This window comes from Echeneis naucrates, chromosome 10 (genome assembly GCF_900963305.1).
Source record: "Echeneis naucrates chromosome 10, fEcheNa1.1, whole genome shotgun sequence".
In the NCBI taxonomy this organism is placed as follows: Eukaryota; Metazoa; Chordata; class Actinopteri; order Carangiformes; family Echeneidae; genus Echeneis; species Echeneis naucrates.
Genome location: NC_042520.1, coordinates 12,367,297 through 12,388,256, shown reverse-complemented (window position 1 = coordinate 12,388,256; position 20,960 = coordinate 12,367,297). Strand labels below are relative to the sequence as shown.

General features: G+C 42.3%; 3 protein-coding genes across 12 annotated transcripts in view; all 3 read left to right on the top strand.

Moving 5' to 3' along the window:
* Positions 1 to 20,960, top strand: part of LOC115049691 (protocadherin gamma-C5-like) — a 209,194-nt gene that overhangs the window by 149,989 nt on the left and 38,245 nt on the right. Inside the window, exon 1 of one of the 10 annotated variants that reach the window (XM_029512126.1) lies at positions 151 to 2,621. The exons of 8 other annotated variants lie outside the window; for them this stretch is intronic. In XM_029512126.1, coding sequence (XP_029367986.1) covers positions 204 to 2,621 — 2,418 coding nt within the window. In that variant the 5' untranslated portion in view covers positions 151 to 203. Of the gene's footprint in view, positions 1 to 150; positions 2,622 to 3,195; positions 5,581 to 20,960 lie in introns of those variants that run through there. One more of the 10 variants, XM_029512131.1, reaches the window with a different exon arrangement.
* Positions 5,966 to 8,389, top strand: LOC115050322 (protocadherin gamma-A11-like). Its single transcript, XM_029513164.1, has one exon. It carries the CDS (start codon positions 5,966 to 5,968, stop codon positions 8,387 to 8,389), a length of 2,424 nt encoding a protein of 807 aa, XP_029369024.1.
* LOC115050321 (protocadherin gamma-C5-like) lies at positions 17,035 to 20,216 on the top strand. The gene is made up of 2 exons (XM_029513163.1): positions 17,035 to 17,046; positions 17,760 to 20,216. The coding sequence occupies exons 1-2, from the start codon at positions 17,035 to 17,037 to the stop codon at positions 20,214 to 20,216; spliced, it is 2,469 nt and encodes an 822-aa protein (XP_029369023.1).

Genomic DNA, 20,960 nt, shown 5'->3' with positions numbered 1-20,960 from the left:
GGCCAGCGTGAATCAGAGCTACAGCAGACTCTTTGTCCCTCCCATCATGATTTCATTTTAGAGAGAGAAAGACACGCACGCAAAACGCTCCGTCTAGAATTTGCCGGAGATGCGGGACGTCGAGTCTTTTTTCATGTCGGGAATATACCTTGAAAATCGTGTTTTCTTCTAAATTGGGATTTACACATGTCCAAGAGACGTTGATGGGTTACACTGGGACATCGTCGGACAGAACAATGAGAGGGCAAGTACTGGTGTTTGTGTCGGTCCTGTCTCTGAGCTCGGTGTTCGGACAGGTCAGCTATTCCATTCCTGAGGAAATGCCAAAAGGTTCTCTCGTAGGAAACATGGCAAAGGATTTTGGCTTAGACCTTAAAAGACTAAAATCCGGAAAAGCTCGCATTTTTACTCCAGATAGCGACGAATATATCGAGCTGAATAACGACAGAGGAGTCCTCCTCATCAGAGACAGGATAGACAGAGAGGCGCTCTGTGGCCAAACAACGCCTTGTGCTTTGCATTTTCAGATCATATTAGAGAATCCGATGGAATTTTACAGCGTGACTATTGAAATCACAGATGTGAATGACAACCCTCCGTCCTTCGAGAAGAACGACGTCAGATTTAAGATCAGTGAATCCGCTGTTAGTGGAGCTAAATTCATACTCGATCACGCGGTGGATCCTGATGTAGGTTCAAATGGACTGCAAACGTATAAACTTGAACCACAAGATAATTTTATTGTCCGACTACACGACCAAGCAGATGGAATAAAGAATGTGGAAATGGTTTTAGAGAAACCGCTTGACAGAGAAAAAAATGAACACCTGCGCTTAGTTCTGACGGCAGTCGATGGAGGAGAGCCGCAGATGACCGGAACAATGCAGATTCTAATCACCGTTTTAGACGCGAATGACAATGCTCCTGTTTTTACACAACCTGTTTATAAAGCCTCCGTTAGAGAAAATGCACCAGTAGGAACAGCCGTGTTGACGGTTACTGCTACGGATGCAGATCAGGGATCGTATGGTAGAATAACATATTCAATTTCAAGAATTTCCGATCATGCACGGAGTCTATTTGAAGTAAATAATGAAAGTGGGGATATCCGACTGAAAGGAAATGTTGACTATGAAAAAGCTCGAACATTTCAGATCAACGTTCGTGCAAGTGATGATGGAGGACTAGTTGACTCCTGTAAAGTGATGATTGACGTCATTGATATGAATGACAATAAACCCGATATTCATATAATGTCTAAATCAAATGTCATATCAGAAGATGCCAAACCCGGTACTGTTGTGACAATGATTAACATTCAAGATCCTGACTCAGATGAAAATGGTAAAGTTCAGTGTTTTGTAAAGGAAATTATACCATTCCTATTGAAATCTACATCAAATAATTTCTATAGCTTAGTGACAGACAGTGAGTTAGACAGAGAGAGAGCCTCTGAGTATAATATCACAGTGACCTGCTCTGATGAGGGAGTCCCCTCCCTCTCCAGCAGCGTCACTCTCACCTTACAGATCTCTGATGTCAATGACAACCCGCCTGTCTTTGAGAGGAGCTCATATGAGGCCTACCTTGTAGAAAACAACACACCAGGCCTCTCTATATTCACAGTGAGAGCCAGAGACGCTGACTGGAACCAGAATGCCCGTGTTTCTTACATCCTGGAGGACTCCTCTGTGAACGGAGTGCCAGTCTCCTCATATGTGTCCGTTAGTGCTGACAGTGGAGTCATCCATGCAGTGCGCTCTTTTGACTACGAGCAGATCAAAGATTTCCAGTTCCACGTCAAAGCTCAGGATGGAGGATCTCCTCCACTCAGTAGCAACGTGACTGTGAAAATACTGATCCAGGACCAGAACGACAACCCCCCTCAGGTCCTGTACCCGGTCCAGTCCGGTGGCTCTGTGGTGGCTGAAATGGTGCCTCGGTCAGCAGATGTGGGCTATCTGGTGACTAAAGTGGTGGCTGTTGATGTGGACTCTGGACAGAATGCCTGGCTCTCCTATAAGCTGCAGAAAGCCACAGACAGGGCGCTGTTTGAAGTGGGCTTACAGAATGGAGAAATACGAACTATCCGCCAAGTGACTGATAAAGATGCAGTGAAACAAAGACTGACTGTTACAGTGGAGGACAACGGGCAGCCCTCTCGTTCAGCTACAGTCATTGTGAACGTGGCGGTGGCGGACAGCTTCCCTGAAGTGCTGTCGGAGTTCACTGACTTTCCACACGACAAGGAGTACAATGACAACCTGACTTTTTACTTGGTGTTGGCTCTGGCTGTAGTTTCCTTCCTCTTCATCACGTGTTTAGTGGTTATTATCTCAGTGAAGATCTACAGGTGGAGACAGTCTCGCATCCTGTATCACTCCAACCTGCCTGTGATTCCATATTATCCACCACGTTACTCAGACACTTTGGGGACAGGGACTCTCCAACACGTGTACAACTACGAGGTGTGCAGGACGACTGACTCCAGAAAGAGTGACTGTAAGTTCGGCAGAGCTGGTAGTGAGAACGTGCTGATAATGGACCCCAGTTCAACAGGGACGATGCAGCGGATACAGAATGAAAAGAGCATCCTGGATGAACCAGACTCTCCTCTAGAGGTTGGTTTTGCTCGCTTTCACTTTCTTTTTAGACGTCATGCTTTTGGACGATTTCAGCACCTTGGAGAGGGCCATGGTTTAACGTAAAAACAATTTCGTTGAATATTTTTTTTCGTTGTTTCAGGTTGCTAATTTAATTTTAGAAGATTGAATTTGCATCTAATATTTAGAACACGTTACAGATCTAGTTCCGACTGTCTTAGTTGGTTAAATGTGGAATGAAACAACACTGGCGAATCAGGAAAAGTGTTCATCCTTTTAATCTTAATCTGAACATGTAGATTAATTTTCCCAATTTCATCTGTAGTTTGACTTCATGCACTCAGAGTGCCGCTGTTGGCCAGCGTGAATCAGAGCTACAGCAGACTCTTTGTCCCTCCCATCATGATTTCATTTTAGAGAGAGAAAGACACGCACGCAAAACGCTCCGTCTAGAATTTGCCGGAGATGCGGGACGTCGAGTCTTTTTTCATGTCGGGAATATACCTTGAAAATCGTGTTTTCTTCTAAATTGGGATTTACACATGTCCAAGAGACGTTGATGGGTTACACTGGGACATCGTCGGCAAGGACAATGAGAGGGCAAGTACTGGTGTTTGTGTCGGTCCTGTCTCTGAGCTCGGTGTTCGGACAGGTCAGCTATTCCATTCCTGAGGAAATGCCAAAAGGTTCTCTCGTAGGAAACATGGCAAAGGATTTTGGCTTAGACCTTAAAAGACTAAAATCCGGAAAAGCTCGCATTTTTACTCGTGACAGTGGCGAATATATCGAGCTGAATAACGACAGAGGAGTCCTCCTCATCAGAGACAGGATAGACAGAGAGGCGCTCTGTGGCCAAACAACGCCTTGTGCTTTGCATTTTCAGATCATATTAGAGAATCCGATGGAATTTTACAGCGTGACTATTGAAATCACAGATGTGAATGACAACCCTCCGTCCTTCGAGAAGAACGACGTCAGATTTAAGATCAGTGAATCCGCTGTTAGTGGAGCTAAATTCATACTAGATCGCGCGGTGGATCCTGATGTAGGTTCAAATGGACTGCAAACGTATAAACTTGAACCACAAGATAATTTTATTGTCCGACTACACGACCAAGCAGATGGAATAAAGAATGTGGAAATGGTTTTAGAGAAACCGCTTGACAGAGAAAAAAATGAACACCTGCGCTTAGTTCTGACGGCAGTCGATGGAGGAGAGCCGCAGATGACCGGAACAATGCAGATTCTAATCACCGTTTTAGATGTGAATGACAATGCTCCTGTTTTTACACAACCTGTTTATAAAGCCTCCGTTAGAGAAAATGCACCAGTAGGAACAGCCGTGTTGACGGTTACTGCTACGGATGCAGATCAGGGATCTAATGGTAGAATAACATATTCAATTTCAAGTTTTTCCGATCATGCACGGAGTCTATTTGAAGTAAATAATGAAAGTGGGGAAATCCGACTGAAAGGAAATGTTGACTATGAAAAAGCTCGAACATTTCAGATCAACGTTCGTGCAAGTGATGATGGAGGACTAGTTGACTCCTGTAAAGTGATGATTGACGTCATTGATATGAATGACAATAAACCCGATATTCATATAATGTCTAAATCAAATGTCATATCAGAAGATGCCAAACCCGGTACTGTTGTGACAATGATTAACATTGAGGATCTAGACTCAAGTGCAAATGGAAATGTGCAATGCAGTATCAATAATAATGTTCCTTTTGTGTTGGAGTCTACAACCAATGACTTCTATAGTTTAATGACAGACAGTGGTTTAGATAGGGAATTAGCCTCTGAGTATAATATCACAGTGACCTGCTCTGATGAGGGAGTCCCCTCCCTCTCCAGCAGCGTCACTCTCACCTTACAGATCTCTGATGTCAATGACAACCCGCCTGTCTTTGAGAGGAGCTCATATGAGGCCTACATTGTAGAAAACAACACACCAGGCCTCTCTATATTCACAGTGAGAGCCAGAGACGCTGACTGGAACCAGAATGCCCGTGTTTCTTACATCCTGGAGGACTCCTCTGTGAACGGAGTGCCAGTCTCCTCATATGTGTCCGTTAGTGCTGACAGTGGAGTCATCCATGCAGTGCGCTCTTTTGACTACGAGCAGATCAAAGATTTCCAGTTCCACGTCAAAGCTCAGGATGGAGGATCTCCTCCACTCAGTAGCAACGTGACTGTGAAAATACTGATCCAGGACCAGAACGACAACCCCCCTCAGGTGCTGTACCCGGTCCAGTCCGGTGGCTCTGTGGTGGCTGAAATGGTGCCTCGGTCAGCAGATGTGGGCTATCTGGTGACTAAAGTGGTGGCTGTTGATGTGGACTCTGGACAGAATGCCTGGCTCTCCTATAAGCTGCAGAAAGCCACAGACAGGGCGCTGTTTGAAGTGGGCTTACAGAATGGAGAAATAAGAACTATCCGCCAAGTGACTGATAAAGATGCAGTGAAACAAAGACTGACTGTTATAGTGGAGGACAACGGGCAGCCCTCTCGTTCAGCTACAGTCATTGTGAACGTGGCGGTGGCGGACAGCTTCCCTGAAGTGCTGTCGGAGTTCACTGACTTTCCACACGACAAGGAGTACAATGACAACCTGACTTTTTACTTGGTGTTGGCTCTGGCTGTAGTTTCCTTCCTCTTCATCACGTGTTTAGTGGTTATTATCTCAGTGAAGATCTACAGGTGGAGACAGTCTCGCATCCTGTATCACTCCAACCTGCCTGTGATTCCATATTATCCACCACGTTACTCAGACACTTTGGGGACAGGGACTCTCCAACACGTGTACAACTACGAGGTGTGCAGGACGACTGACTCCAGAAAGAGTGACTGTAAGTTCGGCAGAGCTGGTAGTGAGAACGTGCTGATAATGGACCCCAGTTCAACAGGGACGATGCAGCGGATACAGAATGAAAAGAGCATCCTGGATGAACCAGAATCTCCTCTGGAGGTTAGAATTCACAGTGGAAGCAAACGCATGCCACTTCTAGTTGCTGGTATCCTGACTTAACATAATATCTATATCTATATCTATATATATCTGTGTGTCTGACTGTCCTTGTATCTGTCTGTATTTTTTGCCTTCCTGTGTTTTTTACGAAAGGGTAGATATAAATCCACATTTTAAAACATTCCTGCAATGTCTTGTTTCGTCTCGGTGTGCCGCTGTTGATTAGTCTGGGAAAAAGACCCCGTGTCTCCAGCTTGGTCCTGCCTTCCCTGTCTGTTATAGCAATATTTCGATTGAAAGTGGCTGTATAAAGACACTCTGCGAGCAAGCTTGGAATATAAATATCTCGGTGCCGTGTTTTTATCAATTTTAGCCTTTTTTCGTGATGGGTGGAGTCGGTATACCCTCATGGAAGCTGTTGTTTCTTTGCATTTGTTTAGCAGATGTAACGGTCGGGCAAGTGCGTTATTCTATACCCGAGGAAATGGCGACGGGCTCCTTTGTTGGAAATATTATTCAGGATTTGGGTCTGGATGCAAAGAGACTGAAATCTGGACGAGCTAGAATATTCACTGAGGATAGCAGTGAGTACATCGGTCTTAATGTGCATGAAGGCACCCTCGTAGTTAAGAAGAGGATAGACAGAGAGGAGCAGTGCGGGGTAGTGTTTCCTTGCTCTCTGCATTTTCAGATTATCCTTGACAACCCCATGGAGCTCCACCGCATTGACGTAGAAATTCTTGATATAAATGACAATGCTCCGGTTTTCGCCAAGAGGGAGATGAATTTTGAAATCAGTGAAATGTCTACTGCGGGAACGCGGTTTTCTCTCGACAGCGCCAGAGACCCAGATGTTGGGCTGAATACTCTCCAAACGTATAAACTTAATCCAACAGATCATTTTAAATTGAACATGCTATCTCGACCGGACGGAACTAAATACGCCGAAATGGTCCTCCAGACCGTGTTAGACAGAGAAAATCAGGAGGCGCACACGCTCACTCTTACAGCATACGATGGCGGCGACCCCCCTAAATCAGGGTCTGTAAAAATTAATGTCATTGTAAAGGACGCTAACGACAATGCCCCTGCGTTCAGCCAGTCTCTTTACAGAGTAACGGTTCCTGAAAATGCATCACAGGGTACTGTCATTTTGAAGGTTAGTGCCACGGATGCTGATAAGGGTGTCAATGGAGAGTTAATGTATTCCTTCTCGCAAAATAGTGACAATACAGCATCTGTGTTTAACATGGATTCCCAGACCGGGAAATTATCAGTGGAAGGTGAGTTAAATTACGAGAAAGTCAAATATTATGAAATTGATGTCGATGCTACAGACAAAGGAGGATTGAGAGACACAAGTAAGGTGCTCATTGAAGTGACCGACGTGAATGACAACATGCCCGTTATCAGCATCATTTCCCTGTCTAATCCCATACCAGAGGATTCAGCTCCAGATACTGTGGTAACTATGCTCAATATCAAAGACGTGGATTCAGGTCAAAATGGCAACGTTAAGTGTTTTATTAACCCAGGTTTACCTTTCAAAATGAAATTATCGTCGGCTAATTTCTATAGTTTGGTATCTGATGACGTTTTGGACCGTGAGACGACGCCTGAATATAATATAACAATAACAGCAATGGACGGGGGTTCACCTCCGTATTCAACAAACAAAACGATTAATTTAAGAATATCAGACGTAAACGACAACGCCCCCGTTTTCCCACAACCACTTCTGAGTGCGTTCGTCACTGAGAATAATTCACCTGGCATGTCGCTCCTCACTGTCAAAGCCAATGACCGAGATTCTGGGAACAATGCGCGCATTTCCTATTTCCTTGAGGATAGCGAACTGAATGGGATGTCAGCTTCGGCTTATTTTTCTGTGAATGCAGAGAGTGGAGAGATACTTGCAGTCCGTTCCTTTGATTATGAGCAAACAAAACATTTCCAGTTCCGCGTCAAAGCTCAGGATGGAGGATCTCCTCCACTCAGTAGCAACGTGACTGTGAAAATACTGATCCAGGACCAGAACGACAACCCCCCTCAGGTCCTGTACCCGGTCCAGTCCAGTGGCTCTGTGGTGGCTGAAATGGTGCCTCGGTCAGCAGATGTGGGCTATCTGGTGACTAAAGTGGTGGCTGTTGATGTGGACTCTGGACAGAATGCCTGGCTCTCCTATAAGCTGCAGAAAGCCACAGACAGGGCGCTGTTTGAAGTGGGCTTACAGAATGGAGAAATAAGAACTATCCGCCAAGTGACTGATAAAGATGCAGTGAAACAAAGACTGACTGTTATAGTGGAGGACAACGGGCAGCCCTCTCGTTCAGCTACAGTCATTGTGAACGTGGCGGTGGCGGACAGCTTCCCTGAAGTGCTGTCGGAGTTCACTGACTTTCCACACGACAAGGAGTACAATGACAACCTGACTTTTTACTTGGTGTTGGCTCTGGCTGTAGTTTCCTTCCTCTTCATCACGTGTTTAGTGGTTATTGTCTCAGTGAAGATCTACAGGTGGAGACGCGAGCGGCTGTTCTATAAATCCAGCGGGAACCTTCCTGTTATTCCTTATTATCCGCCTCTTTATGCAGACGCCGGAGGCACCGGCACGTTGAAGCAAGCGTTCAGATATGAAGTGTATGGAACTACAGACTCCAAGAAGAGTGATCTAAAGTGCCCACAGCCCTTCAGCCAGAACACTTTGAGTGTTGACCATAGTGTAACCACAACAGTGCCAAGACAAAACACACAATCAGAAATTCTGTTCACTGAGGAGGTGAGGTCAGCCTGTCGCTTTCCTCTTTGAAATGCTTTTTTCTTGTTATTATTTGTATGTGTGTGTTTGGCATAGAATAGCTGTTCCGAAAGTAGCCAATAGATACTTTGCATCCCTTATTATATTCGAGGTTACACACTTTTTGTGGGCCAGAGGGCATAAGAATTAGAAGTTGCATTTGCAGTAATCTGAAAATGGATAATTAATTAGTTCAAGCAAACATCCACTCTTGCTTTTTACTCTGCCCACTCTCCACCTCACTCAATGTTTTTTGACTCTTTTTTTTTTTCAGTTCAAGCTAGATGCATTTCCAATTACTTGTTATGCCTCCCAGATATATTGGCATTAGTTGACTGCATATTCACCTTAATTCCATTCTTACATTTTCACATTTCATCATTCAAGATCAAGTGCCCTCAATTCCATCTAAGCTTTAAAAAATATGAGGGTTTCTGCAGACAAACCAAGTCAACATATTTAGTAAGTGTCCTGTATTTCAATTCCTGTATTTCAAAATAATATTTCAAAATAATATCTGCGCATCCCTGCTTTGCTTTGGTCCCGATTTCAGTCACAGAGACACACAATCATCAGTGTACTACTTTTTCAGTGACCTAGTTCTCTTCACACTGTGCAGTTAGACATAGAGCTGCACATACAGAGAAAATTAGCAGAGACAAACCAAACTATAATAGAGGTAGTTGGTCCAGATCAATAAATTAAATGCAAAGGGAAACGTGATATTGATTAAGAGGTGCAAAATGTGGCAGAGCAGAAGAGAGAACAGTTACCGCAGATGCTTGGGAATCAGAACAAGGAAGAGAAGCAATGTGATGGAGAAGCAGAGAGGCAGAGGCAGAGGGGGAGGGGAAGAGGCACGTGGTAACCGGCACAGTCTCCTCTATCCCTGTGCAGCATTTGTGTCCATGATGCACAGCAGCCATTTTGATCTGCAGCCCTCTTTGTTGAAATATTTCAGGGAAGTCTTGTGTTTGAGACAGACATATTTGGTTCTGATTACTGAGTGCACCATGAAGGACAGAACTGAGATATGCCTTGATTGAAAATACATAAAAAGCAAGGCAAAAATAACAAGAGAAACGGATACATATTTGTTATATAACAAATGATGAGAGTCATACATCAGAACAGAGACTGAATGGAAGAACTTAATGATGAAAGAAAAATGAGCTTTCAAAGAAAACAGGCAACAAATCTGACAAAGGCTGTAACGTTATCCTTTAGACTGCTAACGGAAATAACACAGTGACACACTACAATTCATGTCTTCTATAAGAGCCCCAACCTGTGGGGGATTACATTCTGTGCTGCAAATGAAAGCCATGCGGAGGGTGTTTTTCCTCTTTGTTGTGTGGTAAAAGCGACAGTGTGGTCGACAGAGCACAATTACCCCTGTCATTATAATCACTCCTGTGGTGAGGAAAATGAAAGCGTGAGTGGAAATAATCTTTATTCTTTTTGGCTTCAGGACACATGAAGGTTCACTTAAATATGAAGCATGAATGGTGTCTAGATGTTTGTATGATGGGTGTTTGTTTATGGACATACAGTTTCGGAGAAAGTACTGTTCTGGTCACTGTGGGTGGTATATGTGCTTTTGCAGTATAGTTTGTGTGATGCTCAGGGTGTATGCTTGTGAAACCAGGAGCTGTCCAACTACAAAGAAGAAATTAAATTTAAGTGAGCTGACCCCCATATCCGCTGGAAGTAGTCTGTGATCATAATCAGCCCACATCTGTGTCTGCTTTAGTTGTTTCAACTGTGTTTGAACCATTATGTCTCATTTTCTTAGGTTTATGGTGGCCAATGTTTTTACTGAGTACCATAAATTCTTTTGACCGCAGTGTCTCTTTAGGGGTCAAAGCTCACAGAGACTCTTTGCACTCAACTACACAGTTTGTCAAAGGTCTCGTTATATCAACACCTCCTCCAGTGTACTGTTGTTTCATCATTGAGTTGGGAAAAAAAAAATCTATCAAATCTATCCTGCAGTTGTCATCAACCCTTTTGGATCCCATACAAAGCTCCCATCGTCAGATGATTACACCAGTAACTAGCCTCAAAACTATTATCACATGCACAAGTTTCCGGTTCCCACAGGCCTGAGCTTTTGTTCCACCTTCTTAGCCAAGCTGTCTGGTGAGCAGCTGTGGGGCTGTGTGCCGGCGGGGCAGCTCCACATACTGCGAAGTGTGTGTGTGTGTGTGTGCGTGTCTATGTGTTTTTTGGGGATGTGTGGTGCGGGATGTTAATTGTATTTCTATTGATATCTCAGATATGATGTGACTTCATTCATTCGCACAGAGGAGATGTACATGCTTATATAACGAGTCTGATATTAACAAAGTAAACTAATGAGCACATACTGGCAGTATGTGTTCATAGTATGAACATGAACTATCCAGCCTACTCTGTGAGTGTGGAGCACCATCTGTGGAAAAGCTGGAGTGCAAAAGATTCCTTTCAAATGCATACATAGCTTCAGTGCATCATACGTTTTCCAAATGTTGTGGTTTCTCCCTCTGGAACTGTTGGTTTGTTCTTTATTTCAAAGAGATGGATTTAAGCCCACACAGGATCGGGCCAAGCAGTTAGAAAACACTCCGTAACTTAAGATTACTATTCAGCAAGTAACATCTTTAACACAGCATGTTCTATACCTGACCTTGACTGTGTTTTTGTTGTTGTTGTTTTTTTATAATTATAGGAGAAAGGTAAATATGGATTCGAGGAAGAAAAAAAAAAGAATATTGTTACAGCCATTACTAGTAAAGAGCATACTTTTCATGTATAGCTGCTGCTGTATTGCATACTGGAATATGTGGAATAGTCAAAATGATTGCTTAATGTCAGGATATAGTGACAGTTGAACTTAGGTGTAGGTGATAAGTAGAGCTTGAGTATCGGCTGTCAGTCAGGACACAGGAGTCATTCCTGTTGAGAGTTTTATTCAGGATACAGTTGAAGTGGGTTTAAGAGTCTGAGCTGTGAGTCTATGTGTGGGTGTCTGTGTGGTTTGGACCAGGAAATCTAAACCGGAGGTACATTCCCACACTTGAACTGTACAATAAACTACAAACTTATGTCACTAAACCTCAGGGCCCACGCAATGGGGGTCATATTTCCAACTGCCGAGGACAGTTGCTTTTCATTTGGTAGTGGTCGTGGCTCATTGCTACCAACACAAATGCATTTTTTCAGAATAAAGGAATATAACTTGTTTACTTTTATTATATTAACACAGTTTTTTAAGGTCATCATCCTTTGGTGTAATTATAGAACTTTACTTTCACTAGATTACTACAGATTGCTATATTGAAGGTTTAGGGCCTGAAAAAGGGCATTAGATTGATAACAATAAGAAAATATTTTTTGCACATTGTTTATTTACAAAGAGGCTGAAGAGAATACAGGCAAGCACACATGTAGGCTACTATAATTACTTCTTCCTTTGTTTGCATGATGCCAGAAAAACCAGCCATATATTTGCTTAAGAACACAGAAAGATGTTGTCTTTCTATGTGTGTTGCTGAGGTGGATGCGTGGAGGTCTGTAAAAATTTATAGGATTGCACTTTAGGGATTACCTGGAACACTGTAACATGGGACAATGACCAAGTTGTGTCAAACTGACAAAGACTGAGCAACAACATCCATCCATGGGTTTTAATCAAATGTGCTCTGATATTTTGATGTGAGTGTAAGGCGTGATGACCATCCTGTTCAAACTCTTAATGCTTTTAATATGACAATGTCTAATCCAAAAGACATTATCTTGCCCTATGAGCAAAGAAGTATGTAGTGTAGTCTAATTACTATATTATAAAATAGTTACAACGTAATGCATGCGTATAATTCACATGGCTTGTATTAACATTGTTGCTTTATTGCATCCAAATTGAACATATATAGCGACTGTAAAAAAAATATTAGCTTTCATGAGCTTAATCTACTCAATTTTGTTAAATTTGTGTCAGAATTTGGTGAACTGGAAGGTTACCATTCAGCTGTCATTGGAGTTATCAGCAGTCCTCCCTTTTCCTCCTGAACTCATTTTCTGCATCCCTCCCCTCCCCCTCTCCAGCTGCACCACCATGCTGCAGAGAGAGAAAGAGTCAGAAAAGGAGAGGGAAAGTGCTCTGAGTAGGACATTTTGTTCTGTTTGTATAAATACTTTAAACACCATATGGTGTCATTTCATCCGTGTGTGTGTGTGCCCATGTTCATGACATGGGAAAATGGTTATTGTGTATTACTGGTCATCCTTTTATTGTGAGAATCTTTAATACCCATGTGGTCTATAAAAATGTGCTTAATTTGGAGAACATACTGTTTGTGTATGTGTGTGTGTGTGTGTGTGTGTGTGTGTGTGTAAGCAAGGTTTCTTTCTTCTTTCTGTTCTCCTCTTTATCCTTCTTGTTGTTTTTGTACCTCCTTTTTTGCCACCATTGCCAGCTTGCAGTAAGCAGGGTGGGATGCAAGCAAGCGAATTGGGATGTGTTGCCATAGCAACAAGCTGACTCACTGGCAGGACTGTACCATTTTCACTGAGCCACGGGGGGTCAGCAGTAAATTCAGCTGTTATTGTGTGAGGATACTGTGCATTTGTTGCTGGGAGGACAGGAAACACCCCTATTTTGATGAAATAGGAGCAGCATCCTTAAACCTGGGGTGGGGATGATGATGGAGAAAAGGGAGAGGTGAAGGGTGGGGGGCATGGCTGCCTGTCATATTTGTTGTGATCACTGCTGCACTGCTTATGTTGTCCTCCTTTGTTTCAGCAAACTCATGATGTCCATGATAAATGAATTGCTGATACATAAAGGATTAGATCAGCCAACGCCTTTTTAAGTTCTGTGAACAGAAAAACAACCTCATGGTCTCCTTTGTTCTTACCAGTTGCTATTTTTTCTGAGTGACCTCTTTATTTTCTATGTCAGCGTTTCAGAGGAATACTATTTGGTGCTATTTCTTAAACTCTATACGTTTTCTTACGTACATCCACTCATCTTACTCAATATACAATTTTATTTCAATTGCAACACACCAATCTGTCTGAGTTTTAAACTGCTTTGCTTTGTCAAAGAAGCTTCAGTTTGCCCTCACAAAGAAACACACATCAGCTGTGACAAATACAGGGTCACAGATCAAAGAATCTCATTAATAAAGCATGGCTTTATCTCAGGGCATCGCCTCGAGGCCCCCTGCTGTTGCTATCTAGGTAGTGACTTTGTGCAGCAATGCAGTGTTTTGGTTTAGGCTGAAGTGATTGTGCTATACCAAAATATGCATTATAAATACTGCTGCGTGAGGGGAACGTTAATGGATAGAAGCACCATAATCCAACATATCTTTAACTAGTGAATCATTGTGAAACTGACTGTTGAGCTACTGGTGGAAATATTTTTTTGAAGCAGCTACAGTGACCTGGAACTATGTAGTGTGTTGTGCCATTATCTACCACTCATTGCTGAGCTAGAGCCTGTCTTATCAACAATATTGTTTATTTTTCTTTTGTGTACGTTTTTTTTTTTTTTTTTTTTGTAATTATAATTTTTTCGTTTTGTTCATCACCCTTCTTACAAGGTCAACAATTCTAAAAGACAAAAAGTCCTCATGCTCCCTTTCCCTTTTTCACTTTCTTCATCTCATTCAGTCTCTCACACACACTCACATGACAATGTAAATGAATAATCAACACACAACTTCAGTTGTTATATTGTTATCAAACTGAACAAATTAAGTATATCAGGTTTGTTTTTCTTTGTGTTGTGATCAACAAACCACAATAGTTTTTTTTTTTATTGTACCATTGCTATACTGACTGAAGACTCACACAGTTACAGCTCAAGTGATCAAAATTGTCTCCACAACCTTAATAGCTCATGTGCACATACGTACATACATATTATGAATAATAACAATAGTTGTTGTACTCTTTGAATCAACACACACTATCACAACCTCCTTTGTTGTGATTCCCATGGTAAGTATGCTGAATGCTGCACTTCCCAAAGCCAGACTTTGTTTTCTGACCACCAGTCTAAAGGACTTCCTTTCTCTGCTGTGCTTCTCTTTCATGTGCCTTGCCTGTTACCTGGTTGTTTTCCCGTTTCCTCCCTGACTCTTCAATCCTGAACAACCAAATAAGGTAAGAAATAGTTTTCATTTATACTGTTCACAGAAAAGCCACTAAACACACCTAGTAATGGAATCTTTCATGATTCTACAATACAATATGATAATACTACATTGTCAGCTGAATATCATACAGTAAAAGAGTCAAACACAAACTATAGCAATGAATAGATTTGCAGTGCTTAAAGGCTTGTTGTCTTTGAGCCAAGCAGTAAGTCAGACTTTCTATATTTTCACAAAACATGTAGTACCACTGATGAAAAGAAGGACAAACCTATTTCAATAGTGTCTTGACGCTCAAAACAAGATGTGATTGTTTCATGTAGTGTGTTACTCTAGAATACACTCAGCACATGGACATAACTTACAATCTATGATGTAGATATTGTAAACTTTTAATATGACAAGTTAAACCTTGTAAACAGCAGGCTTAACTTGTGGATATTTTTTATTAGAATTGTAGCTCCTTTGCATATTTGCAGGGTTCTGAAAAAATACATCGCTATATTTATTCAACACAATTGAACAGTTAGACAACTCTCCCTTCAAACAGGCTTACAAGGATTGAGAAAGTATTAACCTGAAAAAGCAGAACTGAGTGGAATATACCACTGCATGTCAGCTGTAGAACACAACGCACTTTTTATTGGCAACAGAGAGCACACTGCCATCATTAAGTGAAATATTGCAAGGCAGTAAGTGCAACACGAGTGATAATGTAGACTAATACAAACAATGTGATATGATGCTAAGTGTCATGAGTGGTCCAGTATTTTCACATATCAGCGGAAACTCACTCTAAGGTGTCAGTGTGTGATGTTAATGCACTGGATTGTGTTTTAAGTTTTTCTTCCTTGCACACAATTCCCAGCCCATTACGAGTCTAAATGAATCCAAGCTATTGTTGATGTACATCCCACGATCATGACCGTTAGATTTTTTGTTTTCCTGAATTTTAGAGGTGTTGATGCAACTATCAATAATTTTGAAGACTGCAGTTGATGCTATTGAACTCTTGTGTCTCTGATAACTCGGTCACTAGATTTACCACAACTCAAATAGATGAAGATTAAAATGAAAATGAAAATATAATACTCACAGCACCACACAGAATAACTTGAAAATATATCACAAGACTTATTTAATCAGCCATATTATTTATTGATTTTCTAAGCCTCTTAAGTCTGAACATGTCGCTGTTTTTCCCATTAATGCCGCTTTATCTGATATCTGATGGCTGTCTCAAGATGAGCTTTGGTAGTTAGAACAATAGCCACCTCTCAAGTTGATATTCCCCCGGCCATCTGAGGGTTCATGTGGGTGCAAATGTGACGTCATTGTGCAGTGTTTTATGCTATGCTACAGTATACAGTATATTACCTGTCTAAGGTTTTCCTGCCTGCTGTCCCTTCTGTACATGTTAGAAAATAGATGAGACCGTAGCTGGGTTGTTTTGGTTTTAGTAAAAAAGGAAACCTCTTCAGCACTGTGTACTGCAGCAGATTAGCACCACACAGTGAACAAGTGAAATGTGAGGCTTAACTTGAACTTTAAACATGAATCAAATGCATGTGACTTTCCAAACGTGCAGATCAGAAATTCAGGTTTCCTTGATGCCAACAAATATCACTCATAGAAATAACATATCAGCAAAATAGAATCAAAACTATTTCAGATTTTAATCTGTCAGTATCCAATGTCTCTCTAAATTGCTTCTGCGCCCTGAAGTAAATATTTAGATTGGCACAATTTATAAAGTGCCAAACTATATTATAATAATTTATGTGACTGCATTGTTGAGCTTGTGTTATTCTTATCAGGTTATGTGTTCACCATAGAAGCTTGTAATCGGGTGTGTGTATTTCCTGTGTCCGGTCGGTAAAGATAGAAAGAGTGAGGTCTGCCTTCTGTCCTCGGTGAGTCTTTCCAGCAGCGAAGTGCAGCAGCAGCATTTGGTCGCCTGTGTGGCGCTGTCCATCTCCGTGGTGCTGAAAGCAGCTCAGGCGCTCTCCCTCTCCCTGCCGTGTCTCACACTTCCTCTCTACATCCTCCTCTGTCGCCCACTTCCATTTAAAGCAGACGACTATTGCGTGTATGTGACTTCCCAATTTCCAGTTCACAAGCATTGAATTTAAGCTTTTTGAACAGTATTGTCATTATATATGTCAGCGTATCATACATGCGTTTTTAGAACGATTCGGTCGGTTTACGTAAGTAAAGCACGGAATAATCTGTCGCTAAAATGCATTTCGCCGACATTTGGTTACATTTTGCTGAGGTGTCGACGTATGTGTGCGTCTACAGCAAACAGAGGGAGAGGGGAGAGAGAAAAAGACGAGAAGATGCCTTGCAGCAACATCTGAGCTCCCCCTCCCCTTTCACTTGCCCTACAGACCTCCATACAGGCATTTTACGTCGGCTGCTGACGGAGTTGTATCACTGAGGCTTACTGAGAACTGTGGAGACGTAATGACGTATGGGCAGGCTGCACTGTCTTTCTCTGGCCACAGGAAGGCAATGAAGAGCCTTGTCAACCACAAAGGCATATGCATGCATATAGATAAATGCAGGACGACAGATAGATGAAGACAAAAAATTATACCAGTGATCACGTGATGAGTATTCTTATTAATAGGACACTTCTACTATGTACAGTTGTTATTTATAATTTGATTTGATTTGAGATTTTCATCTCTCCATTAGGCAGTTTTTATAACTTGTTTAATATTTCATCTATACTCTCTAAATACACATTTAAAGGTGATGTGTCATTAAAAATAAGCTCTACTTAATGATATCACATTTTTTGCATACAATGTAGATTGAGACATACGTTGTAGGTGATGAGGAGAATTAATGGTGGCAAATGACGATTTATGTGAAAATCTGTGCGGGTTCTCGAGACTATAAGATAGTCATAACGAGAGCTTTTTTTTTCCTGTGGATTTTACTTTTACGTCACTGCTCTGTCAATATTGGCCGATGCCATGATTGGTGGAACTGAGTGCTTTGCCCACCAACAGCTACCAGAGCTGTACAAAGAGATCTACTCCGTCTCACCGAATAGCGTTGTTGTAATCATTACAATGTTCTGCACAGAAGGGAGAGGACATACGGACACAAAGCATGAGTGTCGCTGTTATTTGTGAGGATGCATTTATATTGGATATATTGGATTGGAGTGTAAAGATCCGGGATTTATGAAACAAGGAATAATGTGGAACAAATTGCCTATATGGCAGGTTTTTTTGTGGTGGCATAGTTTTTTTCTATTGTGGAGTACAATAGATGGACATACTCGCTACAGCATCCCGGAGGAGGTGAAGCCAGGCACCGTGGTAGGAAATCTAGCAAAAGATTTGGGTTTGGTTGTATCTGAACTGTATCGACGTAAATTACGGATAACCTCGGACGCTGGAAAGCAGTATGTTAGTGTGGACTTGGGAAAGGGGGAATTGGTGGTGACTGACAGGATAGATAGGGAGGAACTGTGCGGACAAAGACCGTTATGTTTGTTGCCTTTCGAACTGGTGATTGACAATCCTCTTCAGCTGCATAGAGTCGAAATTGAAATACAGGATACAAACGATAATTCTCCTAGTTTTCTTACTAAAGAGAAAGTCTTGAAAATCGCAGAGCTCGTAAATCCAGGCGCGCGATTCCCTTTAGAAAGTGCAGAGGATCCAGATGTGGGCACGAATTCGGTGCGCTCTTACCTCATAAGCAAAAATGACCATTTCAAGTTGACTGTTAAAAACCACAAGGACGGAAGAAAGATCCCTGAACTGATTCTCGAAAGACCTCTTGATCGGGAAAAGCAGGCTGTACATAACCTTATCCTCACCGCCGTAGATGGCGGAGATCCGGTGCGTTCAGGGACATCTGATATTACGGTTATCGTACTTGACAACAATGACAATGCGCCCCAATTTGAGAGACAGGTGTATGAAGCCAATGTCAGCGAAAAGGCAACACCTGGAACTGAAATACTGCAAGTTAAAGCTACAGATGCAGATGAAGGACTAAATGGAGAAATTGAATATTTTTTTGCGGAACAAACTACTGATCTAATTTTATCATTATTTGGGATTGAACCTTCTACTGGAACTATTGTTGTCAAAGAAATTTTAGACCATGAGACGAACGCTTTACACAGATTTGACATAATTGCTAGAGACAAAGGCAACCCCAAAATGGATGGACATTGTAGTGTTGAAATTAAAGTTGTTGACATGAATGACAATGTCCCTGAAATCATAGTGAAATCTTTAACAACGCCTGTCCCAGAGGATTCTGCAATTGGAACAGTTATTGCATTAATTAGTGCAAAAGACCCTGATTCTGGTGAGAATGGCAAGGTTACATTAACCGTGTCTTCCAAATACCCCTTCAAGTTAAATCCATCAGTCTCAAACCATTACTCATTGGTGACAAGTGGGCCCCTTGACCGTGAAAAGACTGGTCAGTATAATGTCAGGATAAGTGCTACTGATTCTGGAAAACCAGCTTTATCAAGTGAAAAAATAATAGTTGTTGAATTGTTAGATGTAAATGACAACCCTCCCGTCTTCTCCCAGCCTTCTTATGTTGTTTATGTAAAGGAAAACTATCCTCCTGGGAAGATTTTATGTTCAGTATCAGCATCTGATTCTGACTCGGGTGAAAATGCTAAAGTGTCTTACTCTATACTGGACTCTAAAGTCCAGGACGTCTCCGTCTCTTCCTATGTTTACATGAACTCAGATAACGGCAGCATCTACAGCATGCACTCGTTTGACTATGAGAAACTGAAGGTGTTTCAGATTCTGGTTCAGGCCAAGGATCAGGGCTCTCCGTGTCTCAGCAGCAACGCCACTGTCCATGTTTTTATCCTGGACCAGAACGACAACGCCCCCGCTGTTATTTACCCCTCGTCCGCTGCCCTGGGCTCCCTCTCTCATCAGAGGATGCCCCGCTCTGCTAAAGCGGGTCACCTGGTTACTAAGGTGACGGCCGTGGATGCTGACTCGGGCCACAACGCCTGGATCTCCTACAGACTGGCGGAGGCCACAGACTCCTCTCTGTTCACTGTCAACCTGTACACAGGGGAGGTGAGGACTAAACGCGCTGTGTCCGAGCAGGACGACTCCTCTCAGAGGCTGCTCATAGAGATCAAGGACGACGGGGAACCGGTCCAGTCCTCCACCGTCACGGTGTCCATCATGGTGGAGGACGGTCTCCACGAGCCCATCTTAGACCTCCGACAGAAAGCGGTGGAGCCCAGCAAGAAAACTGGCAGAATCACCCTGTATTTGATTCTGTCTCTGGCCTCGGTGTCCGTGCTGTCTCTGGTGACTTTTCTCATCTTAGCGGTTAAATGCATCAGGAGCAGCAGAAGCAGCGGTAGTTGCTGCATGAGACGGAGCGACTGTGATGATTACAAGAACCCCAACAGAAACCTGCAGATTCAGCTCAACACTGATGGACCCATAAAGTACGTGGAGGTCCTGGGAGGAGACATGCTGTCTCAGAGTCAGTCCTTCAGGTCGTGCATGTCTCCAATGTCAGAGTACAGTGACTTCACTCTGATTAAGCCCAGCAGCACCACAGATTTTAAGGAGGTCATCAGTGTCCTGGATGCTTCTTTACCTGACAGCACCTGGACCTTTGAGAGCCAGCAGGTGAGCAAGGAACAGCCATCATGCTATTATGAAGTATAATCATGTCATGTCTGTTGTGAACATAAATCATCCATCGAAGAACAAGCCTGTTCATGCTGGTTGATTTGCTGTTTTGAAAACACTTCTTGTCTGTAAAAATTTTAGTTCACATTATCAAAAGCCAATTAATGTGTATGAAAAATTAAAAATAACCAAAAGTTAAATATTACAGATATTACAGTATTTTATGGTTGATGCATATTTTAACCACTCAGCACAATGAGAGCGTGCAGCAAGTGTAAAATGCATCCAGTCCAAAACAGTGTGGATTTATTTACTGTTTACAATTTTACTGGGAGTCAATAATTGCTTTGATCTGGTATCCGTCTACACTGCAGTTCGTTACATCTTTAAAATTATAACTACCTCAACAGTTTTCAGAAACAATCTGTCACGCAGCCTCACACTTGTGCATTTCCATTGCCTTCCCAAAGTAGTTCAGCACCAGAGACGTGGACAGCAGCTCTTGGTGGGACACAGGGCTGCTGACACTCATGAAGTGTGTGAGCGTGTCATTTGTCTCCATCTTTTGAGAGGAGAAAATGCAGTTTCACTGAAAATGCCCTTGACTGTGGATTATTATTATTTCATTTACAGCTGAAGTTACATCAGATACGTATATTGTCTGTCTTTTTTTCACGCATCCAATGTCCCTCATAGTGATACATTTTGAATGAGAAAAGGAGAACAGACATCGTTGATGCTGTGCCTTTAAGGGGGTTGATCGGTTCCTCTCTCATTGGT